Source organism: Stenella coeruleoalba (genome assembly GCF_951394435.1).
Source record: "Stenella coeruleoalba genome assembly, chromosome: 19".
NCBI lineage: Eukaryota > Metazoa > Chordata > Mammalia > Artiodactyla > Delphinidae > Stenella > Stenella coeruleoalba.
Genome location: NC_137165.1, coordinates 46,121,540 through 46,143,579, shown reverse-complemented (window position 1 = coordinate 46,143,579; position 22,040 = coordinate 46,121,540). Strand labels below are relative to the sequence as shown.

The following is a 22,040-nucleotide window of genomic DNA, read 5'->3' as shown; positions in this document are numbered from 1 at the left end:
ATAAATTACTTATTTATTCTGTTTATTTTACTTTCCCTGGTGAGAATGTAAGTTCCACGAGGGTGAGAATCTTTGTTTTGTTTATTGATGATTCTCAAGTGCTTAGAAGAGTGCCTGGCATATATAGCATATGCTCAATAAGTGCTATTCTAATGACTAAATAATTGTATTTAACATACACGTTGTGTTTTGCCTATACTTAAACAATCAATGAATAACAAATTAGGTTTTGTCTCATTGGGTTATCTGAAAGCTAAGGATGAAGGAGGTGGCTATAACAACAATGCCTTGTACATCATCATCCCATAAAAACACCAGTGATAGATCTATAGGGACACATATATTCCCACCTTGTAGTGCTACTCTTACTGTGAAATTGTCCTGGCAATTTTTTTGAGATAATTCTGTCAAATTAAATCAATACTGTAATATTTAATGAACACTTTCTAGATACAAATATAAGAATTAATCAGATAAGTTGAAGTGAACTGATGAAATAGGAAAAACAAGTCAACAATAAAAAGTTTTATGTAAAAAGAAAATGCTTTAAAAAAGTAAGCCCATAAAATCTATGTCATTAAAAATCCTTGTTTTCAGAGAAGGAAGAGGGAAGTGGAAACAGGGAGCATATATTTTTCTGAGATTTCATCAGATTGGAACAGCTGACTCATTTACAGAACATTTAACTGACATACTTTTTGAATTTAATACACAAGTGGGCAGGAAGAAATCCAGCAGATGACATTTGGTACAAAACATTCCAGAGGCAACTCTGTATTACAGAGTTTGGAATCAGTTTAAATTGTTTCTTCTTCTATCAGTTGCCACTAATGCAAACAGATTTTAGTAGCACAATTGCCATTCTGGCTGACCTGAGCAGGGAGCCTGGAATGACACTTTATGTTTGCTACAGCCTGGGCAAGAAGCCACTCTGCTGTTCTTACACCCTTGATTCATAAAGCCAACATTCTGACTGCAGAAAAGCCCATTTCTGATTTTACTCTTTTTGGTAAAATCTTTATTACAGTTTCCGATTGGATTCATTTAAATCCCCCAGGATTCCCATTTTGCATTTACCTGATTCTTAAGATCCTTCTCTTAGGAAAATGTGCAGCACCAAACATTAAGAAGCAGATGGTGAGGGTTTATATTTTAACTGACTTCTGTTGTTTGCATGTTTCCCTGATAGACTCTTCATTTTCACACAAAGCACTGAGGACAGCTGTTGTAAGTGAACATTTCCTGCTTCTCATATCCCTCCAATTCATTGCCAATCTCATTTTAAGACATCAAGGATGACCACAGACAGCCTACTCTGATAATTTCTGCCATGCAACCGCAAGTCCACAAGGGTTCTCTGCTTCCTTCCAACACAACAGGCTTAAAAATATGCAATAGTGATTTACATTTTGAAAACAATAAAAGACAGTTTTGATTTTTTCATATTTTACGATTTTAATTTAAAGGTGCATAAACTTCTAAATTTATATTCAGAAAACTGAGCTGCTCCAGGAAAAACCCAACCTTTAATGCTAGGCTGCCAAAACTCACCTTTAATCACTTCATCATTCAAGATAAAAGTTTTTATGTTTTCAGTAAATAGTACTATTTTCATTTGTGGTATATGGAGCTTTTAATTGGTACATTAACTTTAGACTTCACTTGTTTAAGAATCTTTATGTTGCTAAAGGTATATAGCTAAATCTAACTGACCAATATATTTATTCAATCAGACCTACTTTCGTAATCAATAAAAAGTACATGATTGTTTAAAAAATTTCATTACATATGTTACTTCAATACACTGTAGTGAGTTAAAATCTCAGAAAATATTAAAAAAATAAATCACCATAAACATTTTATATGTGCTGACTCCATTCCCTGAAAATAAAAGTGTTATAAAAGCCACATATCCTTTCCAATTCTCTTTAAAATCAAGAATTACGGAATAACACAGACAGTTTTACTCTTCAGAGTTCAATCCAGCATCAGCCTCATATAATTCCTTGACAATTTCCTGGTCGTGACAAATGTGGTCCTGTAAAGATGCCACAAAGCTCAAGCTAAAGAGGATGCTTCTCTTCCCCAGGTGGGGAGAAGTCTAGAACACAGCAAGGACCAATTAAACAACTAATTCCCTAGGTTTTTAAAAATGTGATGAAAATGGTATTTTCATATCATTATTCAACATTAATTGGTCTCTAAAATAAATAATTATATCACTCATACTGAGATAAAGTTTAAAAAAGAAGGAAATTTAAAAGCTGAGTTTGAACAAAGCCTTTTATTACTGGCATTCATCACTCCCCAACCCCATTCATATACTTAGAACAATTTAGTAAGTAAAATATACTGACTCTTTTCCCTATTTCAAACTCATCTCATATTTGAAATCATCAATCATTCCTGTTCACCAAGGAGATGTGAGTATTTGATCTTCCCCCAGCTTGGGGAACCACTTCTACGTACATTAGAAAGTAAAGGAAAACATATATATCTAGAGCTAAAATGAGAAGAGAGGACCCTCCTGAGCTAATACAATTTACTGTAAAAACTGATTTAGGTATCTAATCACTTAAGCTACTAGAGATTGTGGTCTTATCATATATTTACACACATTATACAGTCAGCAGGTGAAAGTAATTTTGTCCTTCTACATTCTGGAAACACTTTCAACCTATAATCTATTAAATTTTGAAAATAATTGAGTCGTTTGGTTTACTTTCCTGCCTCTGTGTGAGGATCTGAAACCATGGTTTCCAGATACAGAACATGGTCACAGATACAGATACATGGTTTCCCATACAAACTACTCCTTGACCTATGACTTGCCCTGTAGGCAATAGCAGGTCTGTTTGTATTACATTCAACATTGACAAGAAATAATTCTCTGATGAAGTATTTTGTTCAACATAGTCAGTAAGTGCTCCTCCAACAGTATAAAATCCTATTCTCCAGGACAGATCTATTGAAGAAGCATGATCAGTACTGCTTAGGAATCTGAAAAATCTCTGCTAGCCAGAAAGGCCAGTGTTATGAGATGACCACTGTGATAGATGAAAAACTAATCAATAATTAAGGTTTATCAGAATAACAATTTAGACTAATATTATCCCTTTTATTTATGTTTTAACATGAGGGAGGGTAGAAGGAAAAAAAGAAGGAAGAAAGCATTTAACTATGTAAGGAAGTATTTTTCAGTACTTGAGTTAAAATAAACTTCAATAACAAAGAAAAATCAGTGTTTTATAATACTTGATATAAACAGTTTTACTTTCTGTTAAAATGATTTAAAAAAAATGGCACCAAAAGCATGGTCCACAGAAGAAAAATCTGATAAATTGATGTCATCAAATTTTTTGTGTTTCAGATGAATGGATAAAGAAGATGTGGTCTATACATACAATGGAGTATTACTTAGCCATAAAAAAGAATGAAATAGTGCCATTTGCAGCAACATGGAAGGACCTAGAGATGATCATACTAAGTGAAGCAAGCCAGACAGAGAAAGACAAATATCATATGATACCACTTGTATGTGGAATCTAAAAAACGATACAAATGAACTCATTTACAAAACAGAAACAGACTTACAGACATAGAAAACAAACTTATGGTTACCAAAGGGGAAAGGGAGGGGGGAGGGAAAAATTTGGAATTTGGGATAAACAGATACACGCTACTATATATAAAATAGATAACCAACAAGGACCTACAGGGTACTGTATTCAGTATCTTGTAATAACCTATAATGGAAAAGAATCTGAAAGAGCATACAAATATATATGTATAACTGAAACACCTTGCTGTACACCTGAAACATTGTAAATCAAGTACACTTCAATAAAGGAATAAAAATTTAAAAAAATTTTGTGTTTCAAAATACATCAATAAGAAAACAAAAAGATAAGCAACAGAGTGGGAGAAAATATTTTACAAACACATCTCTGATAAGGATTCGTATGCAGAATATACAACAAATTCTAACAACTCACTAATAGGAAGACAGACAGCCCATAAAAAATAGTTATTTCACCAGAGAAGATATATGAATAGCTAATAAGCACACAAAATAAACTCAACATCATTAGTCACTAGGAAAATGCAAATTAAAACCACAAGACAGCATTTCACATCTGCTAGAATAACCATAATAAGAGGTAAGATAATAACAAATGGTAGACGGGAGGTGGAGAAACAGGAGTCTCCACACACTGTGGGTGGTGCAGTCGCTTTGGAAAACAGTTTCGCAGTTTCTTAAAAAGTTAAACATAGATTTACCCTATGATCCGGCAATTCCAATCCTAGGTATCTATTCAAGAGAAATGAAAATATATATCCATTCAAAGACTGGCACAAGAATGTTCATAGCAGCAGTATTCACAATAGCTAAAAAATGGAAAAAACCTCAATGTCCATCAACTTGGTGAATGGACAGATAAAATGAGGTAGAGACGTACAATGGAATACTATTTGCAAGAAAAAGGAACAAACTTCTGATACACCTTAAGTAAATCATCCAGTTCTTGAAGTTATTTGGATATTTTTAATCAACACTAAAAATAGGTATTTCTTCAAAGATCTAGTGATGTCACCTAGGACTGCTATTTCTAAACCAAAGACAAAGGAAAACCCTTCTAGAAAGACAAGAGCTTAAATATATACTTTATATGTATTTTAAGTTGAGGTATAATTTATATACATAGTGTACATAAATCTTAAGTATTTGGCTCAATAAATTTTTATCTGTGTATACACCCATGCAACCACCATTCAGATCAAGATATAGAAGGCTCCCGTAATTGATACTCCCACCAAAGGTAACCACTACTTTAGTTCTTCACCACAGAAGTGCCATAGTTTTGTCTGTCTTTCTGAACTTTATATAAATATACATACTTCATATAGTGTGCACTCTCCACGATGTTGTCTATAGCAGTAGTACATTCTTTTTCATTGTTGTACACAATTCATCAAGACTGTTGATGGACATGTGGATTAATTTCAGCTTTGGGGTATTATAACTAAAACTGATATGAACATTCTTATATCTGTCTTTTGGTGAATATAAGGACTTATTTTTGATGGCTAGTCTATGCAGGAGTGGAATCGCTAGGTCTTAGATAACATGCACATATAGCTTTATACACCTTTAACAGATCTTGCCAAGCAGCTTTACAAAGTGGTAATGCCAATTTATTAATATACCCCCATCGGCGATGTATGACAATTCCAATTGCATCACATCCTCACGAACACTTGGCATTGCCGTTCCTTTTAATTTTTTTAGGTATGGGTATAATGGTATTTCATTGTCAAGAACTGTGAAGGATCTGATATTTTATCCTACTTGTAAGCTAACAAGCCTGGATGCTTGAGGAAGAAGACATGAGACATCTAGGTCATAAATGAAAGACAGTTTATTACTCAGAGGAGTAACAGTAGCCAGAGTATCGACATTGTGTCAGTTATGAGCCCCAATTCCCACAGGGTCATACAAAGAGGGCTCGGTGAAACTCGCACGTGCAGATGGTTGTATTGCAAGAGAGACCCTCTGTGCCTATAGACTAGCTTGCATTTTCTAGGATTTTATATAAATGTAATACAGTATGTACTTTTTAAAACTCTGGCTTCTTTCACTCAGCATTAACTATTTTGAGATTCATACATGTTGTTGCAGTATCAGTTCATTCTTTTTACTGCTGGGTAGTATTCACTGTAAAGATATGCTTAATTTGTTTATCCATTCACCTGTTGATGGGCATTTGGGATACTGACAATTTGTGGTCATTACAAATAAAGCTGCTATGATTTGTGTAAATCTGGGTAAGAACATATGCTTTCATTTCTCTTGTATAAATCTTATTGATTTTTGACCTCACATGTCTCTTACATATATTATAATCACATGTAGCTATATAATATATATTATATTACGTATATAATATGAATATTGTATGTATAATATATATTTTTTAAAGAATCATAATATTAACGTTTTACTAAGAAGAGAGGGGAAAGTGGCTTTTCCTTTTGTGTTTGAATCTGAATTTTTATTTTACATATATAATATATATGAATCTTTAATTTCTAGAATATGTCAGCAGGAACCACTGGGCAAGGAGATTATAGCTCATTTCTTGTTTTGTTTTCTTCTTTATATCTCTCTGTATTAAAAAATCTAATAAATGTTATTTTTTAAGGTAAAAAAGAAGAAGATCTCTCAAGCCACTCTCTCAACTCTATTGATATAACCTGGCAATTCAATTCACTATAATTTTGCACAATACCAGAAGCTTTTAACTATTTTCTCTAACTGCAGGCTTTTGCCCTTCAGTCTATCTTATAAGGGATGGATACGTACAGTCATTCTTTTGAACTGCAAACGTGATAATATGGCTCCTGTTTAAACTCACTATCAACAAAGTAAACCCAACATCAGAGTGCATAAGGTCTTTGGCATCCCTTTCAACCTCATTTTCTACCATTCCTTCCATATACCCCAGGTCCTAGTCATGGAGAAATACCAATTATATGCCAAGTTTTTTAACTTCTTGGTGCCTCCTTCCTCTTTCTTCTCTTAGTCCTTCTAGTGAATTCTTATTTGTCCTTCTCTGTGATGTTTTCTGTTCTTCTCTACCCTACTCTCCCCTTTGCACTTAGATGCTTCCTTCTCTGTGTTCCTATGGTACTTCATAAATTACTGTATTATAGCATTTATCACACTGTAGCCAAGTAGGTTACCAAAACAACAATGGATGTCAGTTAGAATTCCCTCCTGTAATTCTCCCAAAAAATCTTAATATTTGCTTCAGTCACTGTTCCAATGGATATGCAAAAAGTTACCGAAGTACAATTGTAGCCACAAGTATGTTGACGACTACAAACAGTGAAGTTGCTAAATGGCAGTTTGCAAAAATATACCATGAGAGGCAGTTAAGAAGTCTGAAAAATTCACAAATTGAATAATTCCCTAAAAGTTGACCACAATTTAAAAGATTTTATTAAGTAACTAGAATAACAGTGCTTACAAGATAAAATTCTAAATAGACAAAAATCTTACAATCCATATAATGGAAGAATGTACTCTTCACCTGATAAAATACTGCTTGCTTTTTAAAGTTTTTTAAAAAACATATTTCAAATTATACTTTTACCCGGTGATTAAAATACCTGGTATAGAAACCTGGGTTCTATACAGTCAATTTCTTCAATATCTATTAGTTAGAGAAATGTCTGATAACTTATTGATGCTTCTGACAGCTGCCTTATGACAATTTCTGGAAAGCAACAGTGTTAGAAACCTTTAGAGACAGTGAGGGATGAATCATATCTGTCTAATTAGTCCTGTACAACTTTTTGTAAAACCTAAAGTTAGTTTTTGCATAGGGTAAAATAATGAATCTTTACAGACACTTACTCTCAAGAAGGGAAAAGTATTTTATAATCTCTTTAGTGAACTAAAAAGAGAACAAAAGAAGCTTATACCTCTGTTTCCTACTAAGTGCTCAGTGTTCTTCTCAAATAACAGAGCCAGAATTCTCTTAGAAATCACTGCAGCTTGGTTAAGAAGTAAATTGGGATGTACCATTAAGGCTGGTAGCTATATTTTCTGTTTTTATGTAAGCAAGGACTTAAATGCTTCTCTTTTGGATAGATTGAATTTGCCTAGCAATTTCTCATAAGTTATAGCAGTCTAGGATTCTAAAAATGATGTCATGGTGGGGGATCATCATATTTTAAAGAACCCAGGAGAGAAAGTTTTCTGTCATTATATAAAAGTGAATAATCTTGAAAAATTAATATTAAAATCTTCTGCAGTTACTGATCTTCCAGATGAGCCATGCTCCTCGTAATCACATCTGATGACAGATGCTGATGGTCTCCAGAGGACGGAACAAAGAGTAATGGTTTAGAAAAGGTACAGAAGGGAGACGGGAAAGGCAAGAAGCATCACACCATCATCTGCGTAACATAAATAATTACATCTGGAAAGAGCTCTTGACTACAATAAGTATTTTATTATCTTGTGTCAGTGAGATAAACCCATCCTGACACTCATCAGGCAAGTAAGAAAGACAAACATAACTTTGATTTTGTAGCATGGACAAAGTCCAGATGATGATGCATTTTGAAAATGTCAGAATGCCCAACCGTTCTGCAAAAGTCTTAGTCTGAATTATTAAACAGCAACTTAGCTGTATTAAAAATATCCCTTGACGTAGTTCTGAACAGCTGCTAAAGAATAATGGCTCCATATTCCAGCCACTTATTATCTGTATCATCCCCTTATGACTGAGACTGCTAGTGGTGTTTGAGTTATTCTTTAGCAATGTAGGTACCTGATGATTCTACTATGGTAAGATAGCCAGTGTACTGTGAAAATACTGAGCTCTTCGAATGGGGAAGTTGAATTCTTGCCTGCTTGTCACTCTCTCAAACTATAGGTGATGTTTCTGGTAATATAAATTCTACTGAAATATACTTCAATTTAATAATGTTTTTAAAATTTTATTTTGGCTGCACAGCGCAGCTTGTGGGATCTTAGCTCCCTGACCAGGGGTCGAACCCAGGCCCTTGGCAGTGAAAGCTCAGAATCCTAACCACTGGCCTGCCAGGGAATTCTCAAATAATGTTTTTTAAAACGAAAGTTTTTAAAACCTAAAATCTCGAAGTGAAATCATCTGAAAGACTTCTGACGTGAGAAAAGACTTTTAACAGCTTGACAATATATAGGTTCTCTTTTTGATTTTATGTGTTTTTATTTTATATTTATATTTTGGTTTTCTTTTAAGATTTTTTTTGATGTGGACCTTTTTTTTTTTAAAAGTCTTTATTGAATTTGTTACAACACTGCTTCTGTTCTATGTTTTGGTTTTTTGGCCGGAGGCATGTGGGATCTTAGCTCCCTGAGCAGGGATCAAACCCGCAGCCCCTGCTTTGGTAGGTGAAGTCTTAACCACTGGACTGCAAGGGAAGTCCCTATTTTATATTTATATTTTGGAAGCAGAACTAAACAATCACTTAAAGAACACAAAACCTTCCCCCAGGTTCAAAAAGATATACACATGTATATTACCCAAACATAAAAGAATAGCTTAGTTGAAGAAGATGAATGGAAAATTTAAATACTGTGAGAGCACAATTTATCTTCATTTCAATATATATGCCAATAAAATGGTGATTTAAAACAAATAAAACTTACCTGCTACTGAATTTGGCCGTGGCATAAGATAAAGAGGAATAGACTGTACTGACTGTGATAAAACTGTTTCCAAATTCCTCTCTGGGATCTTATTCAGACTATAGGTGGAAGCCGTCATGTTTTCATCTACTCGATATAAACAGGAATCCATGCTGGATTTTTGAGACTGCCAAGGCTTTATGTTTCCTCCAGATCCTAATTCTTTACTGCTTTCTCCAACGTATTTTGTGCGTTCCATGTTTTCAGAATAGCTTGTCAAGGTAGCTGAAGAAAAGAGTAAAGTGAATTAAAAAAGAAAACCAAACCTAGAGGTTAATCTGTTTACTACTCTCCAAATACATGACTAGATAATGACAATATCAGAAACATTATTTTTAAAAAGTTACTGATGATCTCATCTCCATCATGAAGTTTAAACAACTGAAACCAAAATATAACTCTCTCACACAGGTTCTCTCTCAAAGATTTACTTTTAACAACTCTATTTGAATGAATTAAATTCATATATCAGTGCCAAAGCGCCTACAAATAGGGCCCATCAATGGTAAAAACTGTGGAATTTCATCAAAAGGGAATGTACATACTTTTCATGGATTGCTGGAGAGCCCCAGAGGTGTCAAAAAGATCTTTATAGTCTTTTTACCCTATATTTTTCCTTCCTGGCCCTTTATATGAAACAAAGAATTAGAGAAAATAGAAACATTCCCTAAGTAGATGCTAATATAGGAGAAAGAGTCTGTCTAAGTAAGGAAACACTACAAGGCCTCTGTTTTTAATTAAAAATTCAGTTCATATATTTATCTTTCAGTCATAAATAGCCCAACGGATCCTAACCTTTTTGCCACCAAACACAATGTTACACCTTCCCCAATGAGATTTTATGGGTTCTATAGCATACTGTATAATTTCTAAATATGTTCAGTGATAATATATAGGTGTAAATTTATATTATGTGTGTATGTGTCTGTGTGCGTTCTTTTTAAACAGATGCATGCGTCTTTTCCTAATTTCTGGAAATTGTATTATTACTTTAAAATATATTTAAACATTTTTCTTTCTGTAGAATTTGACTGAAGTATAATTTCATTTGGTGTAAAGATGTGGTGATTCAGCTGGCTTTTAATTCTTAGCTAGAGGCTTGGAGTTCACACAGCTGCTAGGGTCAGTATGATGAAAGCTGGAGAATGTAAAACTTGTTTCCCGGAGGACTTGTCTACATGTAAAGTGTCTGTTAGTTAACCCTTTGCCTTTCATGGTTTTTTTTGGTGGTGTGTCCCAGCAGAAGTTTTTAATCCTTAGGTCCCAAATCAGAGCTGGCTAAGATTCACTTGTATCTGTGTGGTCTCACCCTGGTATATATTCCAAAAATATACCCCTTTTCTCCAGATAAACCCTGAGCACATTCAGTAGGCTCCAAACACTGGAACACGACACCTTTAAAGGTCTGAGAAGGTAGTAATGGGTTTCACTATTTTCAATATTTCAAATAATTTGTAAGTAATAATATGTTTTCAAATAATTTATAAGTAATAATATGTTGACTAGTTACCTAAAACATCAAGCTTCTATAAACATAGCTGCAATTATATCAAGGGTGATAACATTAGTTATCTCACGTTGAACAGAAATTTTGGCATATATATATATATATGTATATGCATACATATCATATATATATATATCATACATATATAACATTTGATAAATAAAAAATGAGATAGAAGCTATTGGATAATGAATAGAGTGATGCTGAAAAGTTTTTCAAAAATACAGGGCCTGTCAATAAAAATTATAAAAGTCCTCATTGGTGGTGAAAAGATTTGAGAAACTTTGAATTAGTTCATGGTACAAAGAATTATTCATTGGCCTATGGACCCTATTTTATCATTTAAATGATAAAGTTTATAATAAGGAAGGGCTTCTATGGTCATGGTATTTAAAAGTAAAGACAAGGAAGACATCCAGTTTCCCAGTGTGAGAAGAGCAGTGATGTCATTTTGCACTACAACTGTACTATCTGCATGAACCAAACCTGTTATTACATAGTTCACTTGTTTTTCAAACCCAAAGTATCCCTTGCCCTTTTTCACTAGAGAGAAATGTATCTAGTCCCTGGCACACAGTATATGATCAACAAATATTTGTTGAGAGGATGAATAGATTAGTTTTATTGGATGCTCAATGGTCCAGAACCACTGGGGCACAGAAAGAGTGAAAACAGACAACTCACATAAAATACCAGAAGTAAAATCCTCTGGTTAACCATTCCCATTTAGGAATTTTGTACATTTTTGCTTCATTGATGCTTTTCACAGAATATGGTGACTTTTAGTTTATTTCATTCACTTATCTAGCCAATAAAATTTTATTGAGCAACTAGTATGTGTCAGACTACAGTGGCGAACAAGATAGGTCCTAAATCTTTAATCCCAGAAAAAGGACAATCCTGTGGCAAAAGAGGCCACACACAGAAAAAATGAAGAATCACAAACTGAAATGCTATTTTTTTTTTCTTGAGGTACGCGGGCCTCTCACTGCCATGGCCTCTCCCGCTGCGGAGCACAGGCTCTGGATGCGCAGGCTCAGCGGCCATGGCTCACGGTCCCAGCCGCTCCGCGGCATGTGGGATCTTCCCGGACCAGGGCACGAACCCGTGTCCCCTGCATCGGCAGGCGGACTCTCAACCACTGCGCCACCAGGGAAGCCCTGAAATGCTATTTTTAATAACAACATGCTAATGTCTGCATATTAGTCAATTTTATGGATGCTCCTATTTTACTCAACCACTCTAGAGTGAGAACTTATCATATCACTTAAAGTCAACAAGGTGAATGAAGCTCCAGAGAATGCAATGATATTTTGATTCCTGTGGCTACTACAAGTTTCAGAAGTCTAAAGCCCAAGCAGTCTATATGTCAGACACTGGCCTACATAAATTAAGCACTCCCATGTGCAAAGTTTCTATGAGTGGAGTTGAAGAGGAAGACATGGCCTCGCATTGAAAATTATATATATTTGTTTTCCACTAGACCTATTCTATCTCCATTTTAATTCTCTAGACCTAGTCATTCCCATGTGGAACAAAGAATAGTGGGAAATATTGAGTTGTAAGTAATTAAGGAGATTTTTCTGAGAATTTCTCCATTTTCCTTCCTTGATATAGAAAAATAAATTGCTACCTCAGTACAAAGAACTGCTTACATGGCATTTCTGTTTATATTGCCATATAGGCCAGGAAGATAGTGTGAGGAAGTAGGAATTACAGGCTTATAAACAGGCTCATTGTGAATAAAATTAGCTCCATATATTTAAGTTTTATTGAGGTACAATTTATATACCATAAAATGCACCCATTGTAAGTGTACATGGGTACAAGCACATTTGCTTGTCATCTATAATAATTAAAAACTGATAGTAGGGACTTCCTTGGTGGCACTGTCATTAAGATTCCACGCTCCCAATGTAGGGGGCCTGGGTTTGATCCCTGATCCAGGAACTAGATCCCACAGGCATGTCTCAACTAAGGAGCCCACCTGCCACAACTAAGGAGCCCATGTGCTGCAACTAAGAAGCACTCGAGCCACAACTAAGGAGTCCATGAGCCACAAGTAAGGAGCCTGCCTGCTGCAACCAAGACCCGACACAACCAAATAAACAAACAAATAAATATTAAAAATAACTGATAGTAATAATTTTTATCTTGATTCACTACTTTGCTTTTGCTGATAAAAACTAAATTTTTAATGCTGGATAATAGTCTTAGGTCATCTGTTCTGAGAGAGAATTATTTTAGAACCATGCACTGTTTTGTAATAATTAGGACCATGGGTTTTGAAGTTATACAGACCTGAACTTGAATCTTAGCTTTGCCTCTTAATATCTATGTGATCTGGGACCAATTATTTTTGAATCTCAGTTTTCTAAGTCTAAGAAAGATTGTTATAGTATTATGTAAGACAGAATTAATTTACAGCTAGACTGGGCCAGCCCTACACTTATCTCTGGGGATGCCTGGAACTCTGGTACTGACTCTTAGCCAAGATAAGGTCAACAGGGATAACTAATGATTTATAATTTGCTGTTTAAAGTTTGAAACTCCCCTGGTAGCAACCAGGTCTAGTTGTTTATTGACAGCTTACACCTGGACTACTTAGACAGCCTGGCTTAGCTATGTGACCAGAGGGGCATAAAAAGCTTCACTGTAAACTTCTGGGGAGCTCTCCTGAAACCAAGATTCCTTATAGAAATCTCGGTGATTTATACTCTGGGGACAGGCACATCCTATTTGATTAAGAAGGAACCTGGATATATATGGAATCTAAAAAAACAAAAATGGTTCTGAATAACCTAGGGGCAGGACAGGAATAAAGACGCAGATGTAGAGAATGGACTTAAGGACACGGGGAGGGGGAAGGGTAAGCTGGGACGAAGAGAGCGAGTGGCATGGACATATATATACTACTAAATGTAAAACAGATAGCTAGTGGGAAGCAGCCGCATAGCTCAGGGAGATCAGCTCGGTGCTTTGTGTCCACCTAGAGTGGTGGGATGTGGGGGTGGGAGGGACGCAAGAGGGAGGAGATATGGGGATACATGTATATGTATAGCTGATTCACTTTGTTATACAGCAGCAACTAACAACAATGTAAAGCAATTATACTCCAATAAAGATGTTAAAAAGAAAAAAAGAACGTGGAGAACTGCACTTGGGAATGGATCCTCGGTGCTCGCCGGCATTCTCTTTCGCCTGCTGTACTGTATCTTTACTAAAACCTTTTTGTAAGCATTTTTCTGCGGAGTCTTATGTACGCTTTCAATTATCTGATCCTGTGAAACCTTTACAACTATTTTCTTATAAGATGATTGTAAGGAATAAGTAATGGTACCTGCCTCGTACTTTGTACTCAATCAATGGTTGTTGTTACTACTATTATTATTATTGTTATTTTAGTTAGGTCAATTATGCAAGAGAAATGCTCTGTTTGGTCTCCTTGATCAATTTAATAGGCAGTATCTAGACTTCTTTAACATATATGCCATGCCATGTAAATATAACGCTACAGCTACCAAAAATTTATTAGTGCTAAGTAAGTAGAAGGTGGGAAGGATGACAGTCACTGGCACAATAACTGGAGAAACTTAGCAGTGAAGATACAATTGCACATTTCTGAAAACAGGTTGGAGAAAATATAAAAAAATAACTCAAGTTATCTAATGTTCAAGTTTATGACTCAGGGAGGTGATTTTTTAAACGTGAAAATTTGGATCAAAAAAAGAACATACAACATCCTACTGGAATATATGTTACTAAACGAACAAAGGTCTTTGATTAGGAGTTTCTGATTTTGCTCTTTAGTTACTAATGTGAAATACTAGGAAAACATAATCACTGAACAATGAGCAAAGCTGTAGATGTTTCATCTTCCTAGGTGTTAAGTGATATAAGGCTAAAGGATATAAGAACAAATTTGGCAATAAATCAGAACCTAAAGAAAAAAAATTCTGAGATTTAATTAAAAGAGGGAATTCAAGAATTATACCTTTCTGGGACTTCCCTGGAGGCACAGTGGTTAAGAATCTGCCTGCCAATGCAGGGGACACAGGTTTGATCCCTGGTCCAGGAAGATCCCACATGCCGTGGAGCAACTAAGCCTGTGCACCACAACTACTGAGCCTGTGCTCTAGAGCCCGCGAGCCACAACTACTGAGCCTGAGTGCCACAACTACTGAAGTCTGCCTGCCTAGAGGCCATTCTGTGCAACAAGAGAAGCCACAGCAATACGAAGCCCATGCACTGCAATGAAGAGTAGCTCCCGCTCACCGCAACTAGAGAAAGCCCGCGTGCAGCAATGAAGACCCAGTGCAGCCAAAAATAAAAAATAAACAAATAAATTAAAAAAAAAGAAATTTAAAAAGAATTATACCCTTCTGGAAGGAACTGTGATCTCCAGATAAACAAAAGGCAAGAAACATGCCTAAATGGATCCATGCTTAAATTCATTTTGCTACGTAACACCATACCAAAACAGCCCGTTATTAAAACTTAACATGAAAAAGGAATAGGATATAAAAATGATGTATATCTCACAGAGTTTATGATTATCAAGATTTTTGCTCGAAGCTATATAGGAGCTTATATATAAGCTAATAGGAGATTATATGTAGTTGGTGGTATTTAACTAGCCACATATATAAGACCATTATACCATTAAAGTTATACCAATAAAATAAAAGAGTAACAAATATGGGGGCTTCCCTGGTGGCGCAGTGGTTGAGAGTCCGCCTGCTGATGCAGGGGACATGGGTTCATGCCCCGGTCCGGGAAGATCCCACATGCTGCGGAGCGGCTGGGTCTGTGAGCCATGGCCGCTGTGCCTGCGCGTCCGGAGCCTGTGCTCCGCAACGGGAGAGGCCACAACAGTGAGAGGCCCGCATACCACAAAAAAAAAAATAAATAAAAAAAGTAACAAATATGAAATTACATTGTAAACACCTGACAATCATGTCAGTGACATTTTACCACATATTTAAGAAAGGTTGTGAGTTTGAGGAAAGGGAAGCTATGACTGGAACAGAGAATGCTTTCTGTGGTAAAAATTAAATTACATCTGGGGTGAATCTAGACCACATAGAATCTAAGAAGTTACAGTTATTTACAACCTTTTAGAATCTGAGAGAGGAACTTTTTACATTAACAATACTTAAAAATTCAGGAACTCTGCATTTCTAGTATTCTGATTCTTATAACTAGAATTCTACATATTTTGGCATGCTGTAAGAGTAATACAGCAGGCATCACTGAAATTCTGATTGCTATAATTACAAAATGTAATCATAAGGAATTCACACTGAACTGACTGATATATAAAGAAATCAAAAATAGATAATTTAAATTAATACATTTAATAACTTTTGTGCTTTTCGCTGACAGGGCAAGATTTAAATATGGAACACTAATAAACAACAGACCATCTTGGAAGTTTTTGTTTGAAATAATTAAGCAATATTTAATTTGGAAAAGCAGATGTTTCTATAATCAGCGGGGAAAATACTTGAAACATATTTAACAGTTAAGGCAGGCTAGCCTTGAGATTTCCAAGGTAATAACAATATCTTTGACTATTATTACTTATGCCATATACAATTTTCTTCCAAATCAGACTGAAGTGAAAAAAAACTAAAGGGAAACAAGTCATTTCTCAAGATAAGCTGCTCACATATAATTCGATAACTACTCTATAGTCTTATGTAATTTTAGGAACAGACATTATTCTCTTTCTTCTCTCATTATTTTGCAAGTAAATCTGTTTCAGTATTTATACACATTAAAGAATGGAAGTTCATTATTCTTCAAATTAGCTCTCTTATCCACAAAGGCACTTATATTTACAAGGAACACAATTTTGGAAATTTATCAGAAAAAAAAAATGAGGAACACTGTCGGCTATAAGTCAAAGCAGGATCTCATTTTTAATTTTCCGAACATTATGAACATTTATTCTGAACACTCACTGACATGTTAAGCTTCCACTTCGAAAGGTAACTACTTGTAAACGGATTTTATCCAATCTGTCAGTACCATGCCTTCTGCTTGGATGAATGTATTTCTAAAGCTATTTTTTAATGTATGGCAGAATAGATGATATGCAGTTACAGACACTCTAATAAGATCAACAGAAGAACCCAGGAAGAGGTGTGGCTGGGATTATAAAAGTCACTGGGCCAAAATGAATCATAAAGAGAATTTAAGAGAATAAGATTAGTCGATGGAGAATTCTAATCTCTATTATTTATTAAAAATTTAATAAAGTTCCATCTTGTACCCAATGGTCACTCTAAACACTCTAAACACCTGTCAAAAAGTAAAGTGCCAGGTCAGTCCTTTATCCCCTATCCTTCCACACTTAAGCTTTCTTTCCTTTGAGCACCTACTATGCTACCATATGTTAGTCACTGGACTAGGTGCTACAGATACGGATGAATAAGACACAATTTTGCCTAACAAGAAACAGTCTAATGGTGAAAAGCAGGCTCCAAAAGTAATTATAATACCATGTGTTAAATGTAATGGTACAGATATGCACAGGTATTACTGGGAACATGGAATAATAATATGTATTGGATAGGAGGTGGAGTGGAGAAGCGAAGAGAGGTGGTGGTAGTAGTGGTGACAGAATACTCAGGGTGAATCTTAAAAAATATGTAGGAGTTAGTCAAATTTAAGAGGGAGAGAGGAGATTACAAGGCAGAATGATCAATATGAGCAAAAGCACAGAGATGAAAAAATGAATGTGTCAGGTAACAACAAAATCGAAAGTTGCCAGAATAATATATACAAGGCCGAAAGTAGTGGGCTTGAAGGCTAGAGAAATTGTCTGCGGTCAGATCAGAGAGCCTGGCCTTTATCTGCTAGGTAAATGGGAGTCAAAGGAGTGATCTGATCAGATTTGATTTTCAGGTAGTTCACTACATCTTATAGATAACAGAATCAAAACAGTAATTGTTTTTCAGTTAATTCACTTTGGTGGCTGTGTGAAAAATAGACTTAGGACAAGGCAAAAAACGCAGAGAGAACAGTTAGATTTGTATTAATCTAGGTCTAAGATAATGCGGACTATCAAGGCAATGCTAGGAAAGATACAGGGATGAGAAATACAGGGGGAAGGAAGGTGGGAAGGACTCTCCTCTTGGCTTTCTAGCTTGGGTTCCTGGGTAGGTAGTGATGTCATTGTAAGAGGATATTTTGGACAAGTTTTTGCTAATAAATTTGAAAGAAAAACCATTACTAAGGAAAAGAGATTCAGAAAGAAAAAGAAAAAAATTTAAGTCCTATAGTATTAAATACATTGAAATAGTAGTTTAAAAGATTGACATAAAGAAAATAACAGGTCTGAAATATTTTAATGGCAGGTCCTACTAAATAGTCCAGAAACAGGTAATTCCAATTTTCTATAAACTATTTCAGAGGTTAGGAAAAGAGGTCAATTTTCATCATATTTTATCTATGTATTTTATTTAGTTAAAATATTTAGCTATTTAATGATAATACCTTCATAATGACTTCTCATATAAAGTAAGCACAAGTCACAAATTATTATGTTACATACTGAGGGTACATTAAATTATTAGACATGAATCCTGCCTTTTAGGAGCTATATAGTAAGTTTTAAAATCAGGAAATGTGAGTCCTCCAACTCTGTTCTCCTTTTTCAAAATTGTTTTGATTATTTGGGGTCCTTTGAGATTTCACAGGAATTTTAGAATGGGTGTTTCTATTTCTGCAAAGAACATTGTTGGGATTATGACAGGGATTTCACTGATTCTGCAGATTGCTTTGAGGAATATTATTTTAACAATATCAGTCTTCCAATCCATGAACACAGGATATATTTCCAATTATTTAAGTCTTTTAAAATTTCTTTAGCAATGTTTTGTGGTGTTTAGTGTAAATGCCTTTTGCCTCCTTAGTTAAATTTATTCCTAAGTATTTTATTCTTTTTGATGCTACTGTAATGGAATTGCTTTCTTAATTTTATTTTTTTTGGTTATCCATTGTTAGGGTATAGAAATGCAACTGGTTTTTGTATGTTGATTTTGTATCCTGTAACTTTGCTGTAAAAATATTCTTTTTATCAACTCATTATTTATTTAAAGTGAATAAATTCACGTCGATGTATATTCATTTAAGTACTAGAGATATGCTTAGTTGACATGGCATTAAAATATTTGCAATAATATCTAAACAAATAAATATTTTGATTTGATAACCTTTAGAAGGAAGCCATTCCTTCTAAAGGTTATCATTGTCTTTATTCCTTTATCGTTTTCACTTTCCTAGTCTCTTCAGCTTCTGTCATTTGTTGAACAGCCTCTCCTCACCCCTTCCTTGAAACTTTTATCTTCCTTGGCACTGGTAACATTATACTGCCCCAGTTTTTCTCCTATCTGTCTGACTACCCTTTTTCTGTATCTACTGGCTCATTCTCACACCGCTCACCCCCTGCTCAATTTGAACATGCCCTAAGATTCTGTGCTCAGTCTTCTTTTCTTCTCTTTGCATTTCTTTGTCTTCAGAGTCTTCTTTTCCCAAAACTTTGCTCACATGTGACTGACTCCCCTTAACAAGTATACAACAGGCAATAATACGAAGAACTGAGAACCGCCAAGAAACTACTAGCTCAGTGAGGGATAAACTTTTTCTGAACCACTTCTGTTGGTAGACAGATGATGCATGTGAATTTACAAGAAGAAGTAGAAAGAACTTTTTCTATTCATCCATTCTTTTATCAGATAATATCTTTAAAGGACTGGTTAAGCAGGGAGAGATACCTCTCATTTTGTTTACCCTTTATGTCTCTCTCCTGTACCATTAAAAAGAAAAGGACACATTTTATATATACAACTCAGTAACTCAAAAGCAGAATTTCTGAAAACCTTGAGCTTGTGTAATTATTTTAAAAAGAAAAAAAGACACAAAATCCTTTCTTTTTTAATGATTAATATAAAAACCAACTTACCAATGATACCGCTATCTCTGCTTTCAAGGGTGGAGGTTGGACTAGTGACAGCCCCATAGCTGCTATCCTTGGCAGTTGCATTTGTACTGACTTGCGGGAGAGTAGAGCAGGGGCTACTGGCTGGTGGAGAGGCAGTGCTGCTAGTCAAGGTGGAACAGGGACTTATCCTCTGGGTGATTGCTGAGGTCTGAAAAATTTAAATGAAAAATGAGATAAACTGATCAGCTGTTAAAGTAAAATATATCTTATGGTAAAACAATTTATGGTAAAACAATATATCTTATGGTAAAACAAAAAAAAATTCTTATGCTTTGATAAGAAAAAAAAAAATTCACATGCACAACTTTTACATCTATTAGGTTCTGTTTGTTTTTGCCTTCCGGGATAAAGCATCCTGTGTTCTATAATTAAGGTGAAACTTGATAAATTTAACATGAGCAGAGACTGGCCTGTTTTTCTGCCTAGGAAACTCACAGTGACCAGCAGTCTTTATCACTGCTATGAACTAATAGAGGAATTTATTAATCACAAAATTTTCTTGCTATTTTCAATCGAAATTTTTCTGAAGGCTTGGAACTTTTTCTTGCTAATAATTTTCTTTGGATAGAAAAAAAATATCTCTGCAGCCAAAGAGAAATAAAAATAAAGTTCTTAATGCAAATAAATGGGTTTTTTTTGATACACAGGTGGTTGCTCAGAGGCAATACATGAATGCAGGGAAAATGCTTTATCTAAAAGTTTGTCAAATAAAATAGATCAAACAATATTAATTAATACAAAATGAAATAATTTCTCTGTAGAAACTGATTACAGACTGAGATCACTGAGTGATTCTTACTCCTAAAGTTACCTCCTTTTCACATTTTTGATGGGAAGTAATGAATAATCACCAAAAAGACTGATGCTAATATATTCTGGTTTACCTAATTTAATTAAATTCGCTTTTCTTTAGTTCTTTCTACCCAAATAAATTAATGAAATAATGAATGAAAGTCTATGTTTTTTCAAACACTCAAGAAATGTTATCCTACCCTGATACCAAAACCAGACAAAGATGTCACAAAGAAAGAAAACTACAGGCCAATATCACTGATGAACATAGATGCAAAAACCCTCAACAAAATACTAGCAAACAGAATCCAACAGCACATTAAAAGGATCATATACCATGATCAAGTGGGGTGTATCCCAGGAATGCAAGGATTCTTCAATATATGCAAATCAATCAATGTGATAAACCATATTAACAAATTGCAGGAGAAAAACCATATGATCATCTGAATAGATGTGAAAAAAGCGTTCGACAAAACTGAACACCATTTATGATAAAAAAAAACCTCCAGAAAGTAGGCATAGAGGGAACTTACCTCAACATAATAAAGGCCATATATGACAAACCCACAGCCAACATCGTTCTCAATGGTGAAAAACTGAAACTATTTCCACTAAGATCAGGAACAAGACAAGGTTGTCCACTCTCACCACTCTTATTCAACATAGTTTTGGAAGTTTTAGCCACAGTGATCAGAGAAGAAAAGGAAATAAAAGGAATCCAAATCGGAAAAGAAGAAGTAAAGCTGTCACTGTTTGCAGATAACACGATACTATACGTAGAGAATCCTAAAGATGCTACCAGAAAACTACTACAGCTAATCAATGAATTTCGTAGAGTGCCAGGATACAAAATTAATGCACAGAAATCTCTTGCATTCCTATATACTAATGATGAACAATCTGAAAGAGATATTAAAGAAACACTCTCATTTACCATTGCAACAAAAAGAATAAAATACCTAGGAATAAACCTACCTAAGGAGACAAAAGAGCTGTATGCAGAAAGCTGTAAGACACTGATGAAAGAAATTAAAGGTGATACAAACAGATGGAGAGATATACCATGTTCTTGGATTGGAAGAATCAACACTGTGAAAATGATTCTACTACCCAAAGCAATCTACAGATTCAGTACAATCCCTATCAAACTACCAATGGTATTTTTCACAGAGCTAGAATAAAAAAATTCACAATTTGTGTGGAAACACCAAAGACCCCAAAGAGCCAAAGCAATCTTGAGAAAGAAAAATGGAGGTGGAGGAATCAGGCTCCCTGACTTCAGACTATACTACAAAGCTACAGTAATCAAGACAGTAATGGTACTGGCACAAAAACAGAAATATAGATCAATGCAACAGGATAGAAAGCCCAGAGATAAACCCACACACATTTGGTCACTTTATTTTTCATAAAGGAGGCAAGAATATACAGTGGAGAAAAGACAGCCTCTTCAATAAGTGGTGCTGGGAAAACTGGACAGCTCC

The 22,040-nt window shown here is 35.0% G+C and overlaps 1 protein-coding gene across 11 annotated transcripts in view; it reads right to left on the bottom strand.

Annotated features, from left to right (window-relative positions):
* The window catches only part of TANC2 (tetratricopeptide repeat, ankyrin repeat and coiled-coil containing 2), a 357,151-nt gene that overhangs the window by 127,634 nt on the left and 207,477 nt on the right, over positions 1-22,040 (bottom strand). For all 11 annotated transcript variants that reach the window (XM_079905965.1, XM_079905957.1, XM_079905960.1 and 8 more), the window contains 2 exons: positions 19,723-19,909; positions 9,206-9,469 (listed from right to left, as the gene is read on the bottom strand). In XM_079905965.1, coding sequence (XP_079762091.1) covers positions 9,206-9,469; positions 19,723-19,909 — 451 coding nt within the window. The remainder of the gene's footprint in view (positions 1-9,205; positions 9,470-19,722; positions 19,910-22,040) is intronic.